Source organism: Pelecanus crispus, chromosome 17 (assembly GCF_030463565.1).
Source record: "Pelecanus crispus isolate bPelCri1 chromosome 17, bPelCri1.pri, whole genome shotgun sequence".
NCBI lineage: Eukaryota > Metazoa > Chordata > Aves > Pelecaniformes > Pelecanidae > Pelecanus > Pelecanus crispus.
Window position 1 is genome coordinate 6,489,210 of NC_134659.1, and position 14,161 is coordinate 6,503,370.

Sequence of the window (14,161 nt, forward strand, 5' to 3'; positions counted from 1 at the left end):
TCCCTTTACGTCCCAGCAGCCATAAAGACTTCACAGGCTGAATTCTGCGCACTACACCTGCGCAACCTCACTGCCTTCGGTTAGGCTGGGCTTCGTGTGACAACCGCAATTAATGAATATTTCCATTACAGAAGCAGTAACAGAAGCTAGCTCTGTCTCCCACCGTTGTGGTATTACCACCGTGCCGTTCCCCTGAGGAAAACAAGCCACACTTGTCAGAAAGTGCTAGTTTGCCAGTGTAAGATGCCTCCACGCTTCTGCTGTCACAGCTGTGCAAGCCAGGGCTTGGACTTCTTTATAAACCTGGTCAACAAAGTTATGCCAGCAGAAGCCTGTAGTATAGGCTTTGTTTTCGCTGCCACTGTAAACAGATACGACACACAGGTACATTCCTGTTTTATTACAGGGTTTTTGTTTTTAAACACACTTCCTCCAGAGCAGAACTGTTTTAAAATCACATTCCTAGCAAATTTAGCTGCCAATTCAGTTCAGCCCAGAGAATAAACCATCAAGTGTGCACACAGCCCCAGTAACACTGAGAAAGAGAGCTGCTGACAAAGCTCGCCAGCCACGGGTTTGCCCTCAACCGATGGCAAAGGAATTGGTATCACAGAGAGAGCTGAGGCCTGGGGGAGTATTTTCTCTGGTAGAAGAATGTTAAGCATTTCTCCAGCAGGAATGGCTCTCAGCGCAGCCAACTCCACGTATCCAACAACCGTTCAAACAAATACCTGGGTGACTGTGTGATTCAAACCCTGCAAATCTGAATGGCAATTAAAGGGGAGGGTACTATACCTGTTCCTTCTGGAGTTTTATCAGCATTACTAGGACTGACGGTTTTTGAAGCCAGTTGAGTGCTTCTGTTTCCCGGTTGTGCTCATTTGTTACACGCCTTACGCAATTCCTTTTTGATATGAGATGAACGATATACAGCATCAAACTTCCTCATTTCATTTTGTGAGCATAATTTAACAACAAGATGCTTTAAAACCAAGATTCTGACTACAATCTTACGTGTCAGAATTGCACAGCTCGATACGCTTTTCCAGACCCTGGGCGGCAAACATCATGATTTGATCCCCTTCCTGCAGCGAGCCTTTTTTCCTACAAAGAGGAAAGATGTGAACGCCAATGGTTTTAAAAAAAACTGAGACCGTCGATTGAGTTACAGAGCTCCCCATCATGGGAATGTCAGTCTTCTGTCCTTATCACTATTTTTGGACGGCACCTGAGCTTGGAGTTGTTTTTCTGAGATTCTTGCTTTGTCCTGCACTGTTCTTTGAGTGTAAAAAAGAATGTAGGCCTGGGTTTTGCACACCTCCTCCACGCTACATACATTCAGTTTGGAGTCATTGCAGTGGACCCAAAAACCTAGGAATCAAAGTGAGAAAGAGCACATTAGTAAGGGAGGCATAATTCCTTCTGAATGCATTTTGGAACTCTTCATAGGAAACATCCACAGAGAAAAAGGGCAATGTAGGCGAAAAGGCATCTCTATCTTTTCCTCTGCAGATGCTTTGGAAAGGAGTTTCTAATCTGGAAAACATTTTGATTGTTTCTGTGCTGTTAACAGATTTTAGAAATACCAAATCATAATTTAACCAATTGTGTATTATAGCCCAAAAACTCAATTAGGAAAATAAAAATTCCCTGGAGACAGCCAATTTGTACCTCTTTCTCCACAAGTCAGAAGGCAGAGTCAATACTAATTCAGCTGCAGAAAGAGACTGCTGGAAATTCACAAAAACCCTGCGGATGTTATTCATGAATAGTTCCTGTCCAGTTTCAAAACACTTTCTGTTTATCTCATCGTCCCAAGGATACTGAGAAAAGACACCCAGCTGGAGCAGCTCCACAGAGTTACATCGCATGAGAAAATGAAGCATTCATGCTGTTAACAGCAAGCAATAAAAGGCATCCCGAAGGACCGCAAAGCAAAGAGCAGCAATCTGTGGCTTTATGCAAAAAAACAAAAAACAAACCAACAAAAAAATAAATCCAAAACCAACAACCAAACCCCCCCCCAAAAACCCAAACATGCTACTAACAATACATTCTGGGAAACAAACTACCAAATGCCAGGAAACTTGATTCCAAACAACTTTGATCACAAAGCATTTCAACGCACTACGTCTATGGGATAAAACACGAGTTTCTTTGAATTTGTTTCCCCCATAATAAGGCACACGCACCTCCCTCTGTGTTGTAGCAATATGCTGTGTAGTGTCCTGAGCCAAACCCTTTCCCGTGATGCATCACCACAGCGGAGAGGTCATAGACAAAGGTCTCTTTGTCAAGAGAGGAGAGAGAGTCCCTGCAGCAGTAAGGTTCCATGTTTAATACCTGGTCAAAGAGGACATGGACCCCAATCTTCTCACGGTGATTACGTTCAGACCACCTGCAAACACAAGGGCACGAATCAGACTCGGGATCCTGCTTCTCGACAGTGGTACAGGGCTGTGGGAAGATGCACACAAAAGTCGCCACTGCTAAACAACTCTGAAGAGCTTTCTGTGCTAGGGTCAAGTAGGTGTCAGCTAATTTTTTCCTTCTGTTTTCGCTCTAACCTCTACTACAGTTATCTTTTGCATACAGCTGATTCATTTATTATAGCTAGGATATTGTTGAGATTTGCAACAGCCAAACACAAAGACAGACAAATGTCTCTTGTGACAGTCAAAGAGCACTTAAAATACTCAGTTATATAAATACAAACCCCACACAACTCAATTGCCTGCGCTAACCATTTTAGAAACTTTTCATAATATTTTGAGCTTTGTCTGCTATGTTTTATTCAGCAGGTAAATAGATAATACTAGCATTTAACCATCACGGGCTTCCAGCTTCAGCAAATCTTTCACTCATCCGATCAGTTCATCCATCTCTCAGCCACTGTTTCAAGTTGTCTGCAAACTCAGACAAACACCGTTGAGTACCAGTCAAGGAAACCAGTATTAGTATTTACAAAACATTACATTGTGTGTATAGCAGAAAAACCGCTACAAACAGGCTACTGATTGTAATACAAGTAGTACTCTGAGAGGGTATCAGGCAACTGGTTTAGGTAAAATGTTCATACACATGTATTTCCCAGAATGTGAGAGAAGTTACGGGCCCACACGAATCACTTCTTTCCAAAAACACAGAGGCAAGTTGCCTGCCTGACACCACGTAGCATGCCCCACTCACCTGAATCGTTTAAGGTGCAGTCGGAGGACCTGAGGTAGTCTGTAGATCATTAACTGCTTTTTAGCTTCACTCAGAACAAGGGGTTTAGGAGAAGACTTCCGCCGTTTGCCTACCAAAAAAAAAAAAAAAAAAAAAAAAAATTAAAGGCAAAGATTGTTAGGATGTCATCAATTATCAGAAGGGGAAAAGAGCACATTCTGGACTCTTTTTCTCAGGAGCAGTAGTCCAGCTCACATGCACTCAGGATGGACACACAAGTAAACATTTCTTATGCATTCTTTCAGAGAGCAGGAAATTCTCTAGGATCAAAACTCACATGTTTAAAAATACTTAAAGTTTTTCACTTTTGTGATGCTCATAATCACACAATCAGTTATCACCCTCAGGCTGCTCATGATGACATTTTGCTCTGAGAAATACACCAGCACAATAAATATTAAGACAGAACTAGTGCCAAAGACATCCAGGGCTGTAGCGGTTTCAACAGGTGAACTACTACAGCATACAAATAATACTATTTGACATCGTATTCTGTCTACTACCTTGATCCTCTTACACCACCTGAATAAGGCCTGTAGTAGCAAGCTTCAGTAGCTCAAGAATATTAATACAAGTCAGAGGAAAATGCTTCCAGCAAGGTTCCACCTCTCGCAGGGCTTCTGCCTGCCCAAGAACAGAAAACAACCTCTGAACCGAAACTGGAGAAGAGGGCAAAAGGTTCCTCTTCCCGGTGATTACTCTTTCAGGACACTGAACATACGACTATACCAGGAGGAAGACAGGTGGCTTTCAGAGCTTCCAGTAAGAAATGTACCTGTTAATTAGATTTCTGCACCTCACTGCACCCGTTCAGAACAGATGGGTTGCTCCTCCTCCATCACATCTGACAAGCAGTGCCCCCAATAGTTTTTGGCACCTAGACACAGGCTGGTTGCCTTTCCCTGACTTTTTTTCAGCTGGTTAATGTTTCTTTAGCCATTTAACTCTGAAGTAACTGTTAAAATTCGTGCTTTCCCAAAGAATCAAAGAAAACAGAATTAAAATGAAGCTGTACTTATCCACATCGACGCTTTGTGAACATTATTTGTGAATCAAAATCTGTTCAAATTATATCTGGCTTTGTTTCAAGAACATCTAGTCAACCATTATTTCCTAACGCTTTGTGAAAATGTTTGGTAGCAGATTTGCCAGTTGATAGAGAACAGATCTCTACAAATACTTGCTACTTCAGCTGCCTAGTTGCAATGTAAGTCAAATTATTGGCATTTTCCTCCCAAGGGGATGAACATTTGCTACAAATACCTGCATGAAAAAAATTTCAAATCCAGCTTATCAGAGTAGCTGAGCTGCATGATTATACGCAAGGCTAAAATTATTTGCAGGCATATAATGACCTTACACTCAGACCTACTACAGGAAAGCAGAAGTCATCTTCTAGCTGAGCACAGCAAAACACATGCATTCATATAACAGGTAATACATTAACCTGAGGCTCCCAGAATAATGTCAGCTTCTTGACAAAATGCCTACAGAGAGATGGAAACTCTAACCTGGCAGCAGACCTTGAGAACTCTGCCTTTGTGATTTCTGGTTAAAGGATTCAATCAAGAACAAGCAGCATACAGATGACTTGTTATAAAAGCTTTCCTGCCATGCAGAGATAAGCAAACCATAGGGGATAAGGTTCCTTTTTTTGTCTCTAAATGCAACCCATTCCCTCCGAAAAAATTCTTGAAGTTCCCTTCCCCTTCCCCTCCCAACACAAGCAGCAAGAGCAGTTCCGAACAGGGTCGTATTAAACCCTTAGTAAATTGTGCTGCTGAATGGCAGAGATGAGGGAAGAACGACATACTGGTTCCAAAGCGGTGCCCAAAGGAGCAGAAGTTATCAACAGGAGGAAACAGAACAGCACGAGCAGCGAGGAAGAACTCACTTCTCATATACATACAGGACACAATACATGTTTCCAGGCACACAAAACACACAGCAGAAACCTTTCACTCAGAAAACAGAGAGAGCTTCTAATGGCAAAGACATCAGCAGGATCCGACTTACTGTTGCATTGGTCGCACGCATATATCCTCCCTTCCAGAGCTTCGGTCTCGGTGAACTTGGCCAACATTTCTGTCAGCATGCACTCTGTCTGATTAACAGGGACGATCCCTTTCTCGATAGAATGATAGCGCTCGGGGAATTCCAGGGAAAGATCCCAAAAGGGCTCAACGGTGTTGGATTTGTAGTTGCATGTTATGCAGGTGACCTGGGAATGAAACGTGTATACACAAATGGAGTTATGTACACGTACACCTGCAGACTGCCATTCACATTCACATCTAAAGAGCAAGTTTATGCCCAAGAGGCAGTGTGGTTTCACAGACATAAAGATGACCCGTGAGTCAAGAGAAACACTACTTATTTCCAGTCTGAAAGCTGCCTATCGTGAGCAGGTAATTTAAAATACTTTCTCAATTCTCAAAAACTGGAGACAATATTCACCTTTATGGGATTCACTTCCTCAGATAAACACCATTATAGGTAGAATACCAATTCACAGCTGGGTAACAAGCACCTTGGATCTGCTTTCTACTACGAAAAGTACACGTTAGCATTTATCATGCAGTCTTCCTTCCATATTTTCTCTACTTTACTCACACATTTCAAAGTGTATCATTCCTTTAAAGTTTCATCTGCTAACTAAATAAAAATTATTCATGCATGGAGCATAAAAGGACGAATTTCAGATGCACTTGTTTTCTTATGTCATCCCAGAGTATTATAAATAAGAACAGCAGAAAGTTTCCAATTAAACACAGAGGCAGCAAGTGAGAACATGAGGAGGTAACAAAACCAGAAAGCAGGTCTGGTCAGACTGTGCATTCTTCTGAGAGCCATCCACAGAAACCGACTTCCAACCTTGCAGCTTCATGCACTGAAGGCACCAGTAACTTCAAGATGGATTCGTAGCTAGCAGATAGAGAAGGGAGTCTTCTCTATGTGCGTAGCGGGGTTTGAAATTAAATACGGTACATGTACACAAGAGTTACATAAGTAGAATAAATAGCTCGGCAAGTTATTTATAGTGTATCATAGTAGCAGATAAATAACACTGATCTGTGAACATCTTCAGGCTGTTAACAGAGACCTACCACTGTATCTAGAACATGCACCATCTTCCAGAGTCAAGAGACAACTGAACAAATTGCTTCTAGTTAAGAAGTCCACAAGAAGTTCATGCGCTGCAGAGATGATTCAAATGAACCATGACTTCAAGCATCCTTTCCCTGAAAAGCCAAAAGCTTTAACTTGAAAAATACACCTTCTAATCTTTAACGTGCACCTAAGTTCTTATGAGCGGTAAGCTTAGTAAGACTGGCATGGAGAAGGACGATACAAATAGTAATGAGAATGCACACATATAATACGCTTTGTGGTCTGATCTTGCAAACCCTTGAGTGTCAAGTTATGCACACGTTTCATTTCTCCTGGAAAGCAAAGGTAGTTGAGGACTTTCAAAATGCACTGGGCTCTCGGGGTCTGCCTTGTGGGGAACAATACATTTCAGACAAGGGAATGGCACAGGAATAAAAGACTGAGCACCACTTTCAGCTCCTACAGAAACGTATGTTAACCATGCTCAGTATCTCAAGATGACTTTCACATGCCTGCAAAAAAAAAAAAATTGTCACAGAGAGCTTATTCTTTATAGCACAAGATGACTGCCCTCTCTGTCCTTCATCATATTCTTTCTAGCCACAGAAACAAAACCAGGAAGGGACAAAACAAATTACAAAGACGCTTTAAAAACGTGGTAAAAACTTAAAACTAAGGGCTCAGAACTTCTGTACTTGTGCAGATTTCATTCTGAAGTGGCAAGAGTCAACTGAATTTACAATACATGTGACAAATACTGAAAATGCTGACGACCTGCACAGCAACCCAACAGATTTCTTTCTTGGGAGGCACTCCTAACCAATTCCTCTTACTTATCTGGTGGTTCCTCAACAAACAAGAGCCTTTGCTCCTTGGTGCGAACGGCTCCAACTGATTTCTGTGCAAAAGTACGTGCATACCTGACTAAGCAACTGCCCGTGAAAAATGGTGTTCACCACCTTCAGGACCTGCTTGGTGAGCTTCCTCTGTGAGAAAGGGATAAGGATCCTGCGCTTCGTTCCTTCCGACTCCAGCTCCTGCTGTACTTTATCCAGCAACTCGCAGAGAAATTCCTGAGCGTCCTGCTGATCATAACCTCGAAACGCCGGGATGAGACTCCACACAGAGTGCAGCATGGCAAAGGGCGACACGAGAGCCCACTTGCCAGACCACATCACTCTGAAGAGGGTGTGCAATTCGTGACAGAGGGAGATGTGCTTTGAACTTGGTTCCTTGGGTTGTATTAGTTCTAAACTCCTGCTTATTGAGGAGCCACCATTTAAGCCAGCTGGCAAGCTCTGCGTGCCATATGATCCCACTTTGTCAGTCTTCCCTGACTCATTAGCAGCAGACCCATTTGCCAATTTGCCAGGCATCCTAGACTTCCCATTCACAGTTTTGGCTAAGAGTTCTTCTGTTTCACAGAGATCAAGTGTCAAAAAACATTCTCTAAATTTCTGGAGGTGACTTAGCACTTGCAGAATAGAATTCATATAACATGTGTTTCCCAGGTTCCTTAGACCCGTTACCCCGGGAGTCATCAGAGGCTTACGCCGGATGGAATAAAACTGTTTGAATCTGCTGCTCTGCATCTGCCTTGAGGTAGGGGAAGCGGTCGCCACCTCCCTGAATTTCCTTGGAATCAAGTTCTCTCTGTGCACGTGAGACAACAGCCTTGCACTCTTCCTCGGAGGAGTATTTGCCAGCTCCTCCAGGAGCTGTCTCTTCATCTCCTGCCGCCGCTGCCTAGCTGCCTCCTTCTTTTTCTCCAACTCCTCCATTTGTTTCTTTTGTTTTAACTTTAGCTGGCCTCTAGAGCTCTTATCAAACCAGGTCCGCAGCGCCTTCGCAAGCAAGGACTGGCGCCTGTGCCAGAGAGCTGTAAGCATCTGAGATTGTCCCTGAGGGCTCCTTTGATGGCTGCACATGTCCTCTCCCAAAGCCATCGATCGCAATGTCCTGCCACTTCTTGTTGACGGATCATGTTTTTGACTTTTAATTGCGGACAGAGAACTTCTCAGCAATTTCAAATCACCCTCCGGGTTATCATTCAAGACGTAATCTTCACAAAGGTAACAAAAGACATACAGATCATTAACTTCCATTGCCAATGGATGCCTGGTTTCTTCAAAGTGTTTAAGTGCATGCTCCTCGATGTACCTCCCACAGGCTACGTGGGAGCACTTCAGACAAGCCCAGATAGATTCAGTTGTCTGGCAGTCCACGCAGTGCCACTTCTGGGGGTTCAGGATAGAGTGGTCCTGGGCGAGTCGTAGCCGCCCAACATGTTTGCATCTATCCATGTCTTACAGAAGTCTTCGCTGCTTTGACCTTAAAAGGCAAAAACCAAAGAAAAGCATCTTAGAGCCACTATACATATTTAAAATGATCTCTTTTGTACCAGCTGTAAAGACCTATAAAAATACCGATGCCGCGTCTTGTCAATCCCAACCACAGTTTTCCCTCAACCGACTACATTATTTCTGCGCGCAGTTTTTTTAAAAGCAGTTTTTAGTACTAGCAAAAGATATTGGATTGACAAGGTCTACAGAATTAAACTGTCTAACCGTCTACTAAGGACGGCCCAGACAGCTGCCAGCACGCCTCACCCAACCTGAATGGCTCGCTTCCAAGGAGAAAAAGATTAATTCAGTCCACACACACATTTGATCTTTAGCTGCCCTCTTGAAATTGATACATACAAAATGAATTTGGAATTGGAATGCATGTCATCGGGAACTAGACTGAGGTTACCAACTTCTCGCAGAAGGCACAAAAATATCAGATAATTGTCATAACCAGAGCATTTGCAAGTCCGCAGGCTTTACATTCCACCAGCAAACACTCTGATTTCCCACAGCCTCCCAAACATTTTAATGTTTAAAAAAAAAAAAGCAGGGGAAAAAAAAAAGAAACGTGTAACACCATCTTATAGTAAACCTAAGGGAACATCTGCATGTGTACATGTTTGCATATGCACACATAAACAGAAAAAGCAACTGATTTACTAAATTACTGTATCGTAATTGAAGAGAAATCAAAGCAGGGATACTAGAAGGCGCAAAAAGCTTTCACTCCATGTCCTGCGCCCATATGTTTTATAAAAGATACTCAGCTGTACAAAGAGCACAACTAAGACACCGCGTGCCAGCACTGTGGTTTCTTTTGTACAGTCCCTCCGACGCTCTGATCCAACGGAAAGAGCCGCTCGCACGCCCTACTCACGGAGTCATGTTTAAACATCCTTTCCTCCGCGACGCAGCATCCAGGGCCCGGAACATCCCCATTTCAGCCAAAGGAGTCTTGGCGGTTCTTCGAGAATTTAATTACTACTTAAGTCTTCATTGTAAGGCAGCACAGCTTCAAAGCCCTAGAGAGAGAATATTCTTGTGATGCACATAAACAAACTAGGAACGCTGGCAGGGTTGCTTTTGAACACGATTAATCCCCTCAGTGCAAGAGCTACTGCAGAGAACACATTTAATACAGAGAACAGAATTATCTGGAAGTCAAAGCATGAACGCACCCAGGAACCCAAATACTTAGATGTTAAGAAACGTCACATGGAAGAGGCACTCTGGAATTTCATTTTTCTGCTTTCATTTTCTGATAATCTATAAATCTGCTGATCACATGTAGCCTCTTCATCATAAGTCTTTTGTAGTGGATGACCCAACATATGGCAGAGAAAAAATCTGAGGAAAAAAAAAAAAACTGAGCAAAAACGTGCACCTCCTGTGATCACTTCAATTTTGGCTGCTTCGATAACTTGGTGAAAGAAGGGGGGAGGAGATGGGGAAAAAGAAAAAAAAAAAAAATCTGTCCTGAATTAAATTTCATTTCTAGATGATTTTTCAAACAATAAAAATGAAGTAATGAATAGTTGCCAAGTGTGAATGGTAACAAAATAAGAACTACAGAAGAAAGAAAAAATAGGAAAAACCTGCATTTTGCCAAAGGCAGAAAAGATTGTAAAAACATATCTGTTGTAATAATCCAGGAAAGACTAAATTAACTTGCTTACGCATCTACGACTACAGCACTTCAATACCATACAAAGTAGTGATAGGAGGGACAGCAACAATATGCACAAAGTGGTTACAGATGTCACAGAGAGTGTCAGGTCTGGCATACAGAATATTTGGCTAAAAAAATCATTTTACGAGGGGCAAAGTTTAATATAACGAAGGCCACGGCACGCTTTCCCAAAGCTTTAAGATAGGTATTGAACAGTTGCCTCGATTGGTATGCAGAAAACCTATCTGACCAGGCTAAGATTTTTAGTGGTCCCCAAATTATGCAAATTTACTTTAATTACTATCTTTTTCCAGTGACACTGCTGCTTAAAGATGGAATCTATTAAAGAAAAATCAAAGCTTTTCTATTCTTTAACTCTTTTCGACTTTAGATTACAGCACAAGTGGCCACTTCAGAATTCGTCTCCGCAGAGTGATTCTGCAGTGTCTAAATAACCGTGCTAGTTGTTCATTTAAAACAGTTCCAAAATCTGCTACACCTCTCCTTTGGGCTGTGTTCATTCACTCACAAATCCTAGGGCCTGGAAAGACACTTTTGGAACTCCTACCTAAACAAAGGACTGATTTGGTCTCCTCTTTCCAAGTTGGAAATATCCCTTCCCACCTTCCTCCCTGACCTGTTGTCCCCCTCTTTCTTCTTTATTTTTCTGCTCAGGTCTTGATAGAAAATTGTGGAATAATCCTGTCTAGCCTTGGTGAGACCAAGTGGCATAGATTCCAGCTTGAAAGAGTATAGACACTATGGTAACATTGACAGCCTTCATTTACATAAAAGAATACTAATTATGTTGTATCATCAACATCTGTGATTCTGCTCACTGCCATATGCGACAGTGTTGGGAATTTAACCCTTGAGTCTCACCAGCATATCCGAGATTTGTACCGTGTAACAAAAACCGGGCCTTATAAGTACAATTTTCTAGAGACCAATTAAACAGCCGCCAAGCGCGGTCGCTCACCAGCTCTGCAAGGTCTCAGAACACAGTATCTTCAAAGCACACTGAATTTATCCTCAATTTCCAAGGAAAAAGAAACAACGCTGATACGTTGCTAGTTTCAGCTGGGTAACAGGCTACAAGGAAATCTATCAGACAGCAGATACAGTGCATTAAAGAATCATGTTTAACAATGAAGTAGGCTGTCAGTATATAAATTACAAGCCTTTTGTCAACTGCTTTTGCTTTTCCTGTGTGGGCCAGCAAGATTTCCTGTTTGAAAAAGGAAAGAGATTTTAACAACGTTGGTCAGTTAACAAAGCAGCTTTGTCACACCTTAATTCAGTAATTCTCAGCACAAAAGCATCTTTGATACCGCATGTGATATTCCCCACCTGTTTCTCTTTAGGTATCTGTGGATACTCCCCTTGCAAATCTAAGCCCTAACACCATATACATTCAGCTGCCCTGCAAGTTCGAAATAAACGGTGCTTATTTAACCCAAACCACTTAAACGATACGTCTTTTCAACTTCCTCAAATAAGATCTGCTTTTCATCGGTGTGGTTTTCACGTCAAAGCTGAGAAGGCAGAGCAGGCTGCCTGCACAGCCAGGCTGCCGGAGCATCTGCAGCTCGCGCCAGCGCGCAGTGGGCTCGCTCCCGTGCACCTGGCGGCGGCGTGCGCGGAGCTTCTGCCACGCACCACGCTTCACGATTGCTTCTTCACGTTAAAGATGCTGTTACCGACTCACACTTTTGACCCCTTCCGTGGGGGGAAAAAAGAAAAAAAGAATACAATGGGCGCTCTCGCATTGTGCGACACGTGCACGAAAGGCAGCTGGGGTGCCTGCAGGTTCAGCCCTGCCATCCCACACGCAGACAGACTACTAAATAAGTCACTGAAAGACATGCACAGGACTAAGAACAAAATTTCTTCCTCTCTTTTACATAGGTAAACAAATAGCTTGCCACAACCTACTAGCAAGAACGAAAAGAGCACGCTAACAGGAGAAATTACAAAGCTACGATTAAATGGAAACACAAAGACGAGTCAGAACTTGCAAACAGTTGCACAGGGGAAACACAAACCTTGCAAAGATTACAGAGCTGGAGCTATTTAAGATATTGCAATAACTGAATACAAATTTATGTGGTTGATGTGACAGCCTCGGACAAGCCATGAGGAACAAGAGAGTTTAGTGATGGAGAATGAACACCTTAGATTTTAAGGTCTTGGAAACAAACAGAACTCAACTCTTTGCAATTACAGTGTATCAGGTTTATTTCTTGGTTTTACAAGTTTTCTCCATCAAGGTAGATCTCATTTTAAGAAACATCTATAAACTCATCCTTTCTCACCTATGTAGATCTTTCCTTTTCCAGATAAGGAGTGGGGGAAGGAAAAGAGGAGAGGAGGAACAACTTAACTGCTCTGCATGGAGAAGAGTACAGAAGCGTGGACCTGCACTGCAATACACCTAAAGATGAGTTAATACTGAAATAAAATAATAGGAAATAAAAGGAAAATAAGGGCACTGGTTTAGCCAGTAATGTTTTAGAGACAATTTGAAAAATTCTCACCTTGCAAATCACTTATAGTATTTAAACATTGGGTCAAACCCTACTTTCTTTTCTTGCATGGCTCATAGTCCTGGAAAAACTTATGGCAAGATCCTGTAACAGCTTCAAGAACCAAACGCAGCAGAAACAATTTGGCTCTTGACCCTAAAAGAGTGTTAAAATAAAACACATGACTTTATTATGTTTCTTTGTACCATTGTTACACATTTGGAAACTGATTAAAGACATCTGTACAGATCTATTGACACTAGCTACTTTCCTTTTCTAAATAAATGTGCATGAAGCAAAAAGAAAAGCTGAGGGATCAGGAAAGGTGCTAGATGTTTAGCCTTGGAAACTAGAAGCATCTTTCATTTGTCCACGAGTTGATTCCAGAACAAATAAGAGTCTTCAGTACTGACACAAACTCCTTTAGCCACAGTCTGGAAGTCATCTTTAAGGACAGGTGGGAAGTTCAGACTGAATGATTCTTCCATTTATTCTTTCCTCTCCTGGGAGCGGCAAAAGTGAAACACAGCAGCATTTCACCAGTCCATCGGGAACTGGTACCACATTAAATAAAGTACGTTTGCCTTTTTTTTTTTATTTTGTTTTAAAACACTGTAGGAAAAAAATATCCTTAGATACTCTTGGTTTCCATTAAAATGACATAGCCTACAGAAATAGATGGCATTTGATCAAATAGGTTTAAAAACCTTGGATGCAAAAAACCAAGCACTTTCAACTCTCCCCCCCAATAAACAATTTTTACGTGCAACTCTAGAGTAGAATTTCTAGCCTGCTGCAAATACTCAAAAATGCAAATAAGGAGATATCAGAGGGAAAATATATCTAAAAATTGCATACAACCACTCAAAAACTTTATTCCTCCAATTATTTTAACCTACCCATTTGCGAAGAACCAATTATTCAACCAGATGTCTAATGAAAACATGTAATCTGAGCTGCGCAGAAGATGGTGAAAAAAATTTCCTGCTCAAGACATTCATGTTCCTCTGCGTGAGAGCAGTCCATGTACTTACTCACAGCACGAGCCTGTATTTGCTTCTCAAAGCCACTAGCAATGACACTTTTTCAAACAGAAGAACTCGTGTAACTGATATTCCATTAGAGAAAAGGAATTGCTGCACGAACGAACGAATGTCACCACCACATCACCTGAGCAGGTATCCTCTGTCCTTACAAAGTCACTGCATGGTCCAGAACTACTCACTCAGTAACCAGAGCAAGGGAAACACCCAGGAAAACATCCAAGAAGCTCTTTTTGG

The 14,161-nt window shown here is 42.0% G+C and overlaps 1 protein-coding gene across 2 annotated transcripts; it reads right to left on the minus strand.

Annotated features, from left to right (window-relative positions):
- Positions 1–554: 554 nt before the first annotated feature.
- Positions 555–9,593, minus strand: USP49 (ubiquitin specific peptidase 49). Of its 2 annotated transcripts, XM_075722281.1 has the most exons (7): positions 9,565–9,593; positions 7,260–8,670; positions 5,245–5,449; positions 3,190–3,298; positions 2,193–2,398; positions 1,229–1,371; positions 555–1,104 (listed from the first exon to the last, which is right to left on the minus strand). In XM_075722281.1, exons 2-7 carry the CDS (start codon positions 8,640–8,642, stop codon positions 1,018–1,020), a joined length of 2,133 nt encoding a protein of 710 aa, XP_075578396.1. In that variant the 5' UTR covers positions 8,643–8,670; positions 9,565–9,593; the 3' UTR covers positions 555–1,017. The 2 variants fall into 2 exon arrangements, with proteins under 2 accessions (XP_075578396.1, XP_009489503.1); XM_009491228.2 differs by having other exon boundaries at positions 1,067–1,371.
- Between the last annotated feature and the right edge of the window lie 4,568 nt (positions 9,594–14,161).

Excerpts from the sequence above, each read along its gene's own strand:
- USP49 (XM_075722281.1), bottom strand. The coding sequence starts at position 8,642 with ATGGATAGATGCAAACATGTTGGGCGGCTACGACTCGCCCAGGACCAC. Across the intron at positions 5,450-7,259 it reads ACGGGCAGTTGCTTAGTCAG|GTCACCTGCATAACATGCAA; the intron begins GTATGCACGTAC and ends TTTCATTCCCAG. Across the intron at positions 2,399-3,189 it reads CTGCACCTTAAACGATTCAG|GTGGTCTGAACGTAATCACC; the intron begins GTGAGTGGGGCA and ends TTGTGTTTGCAG.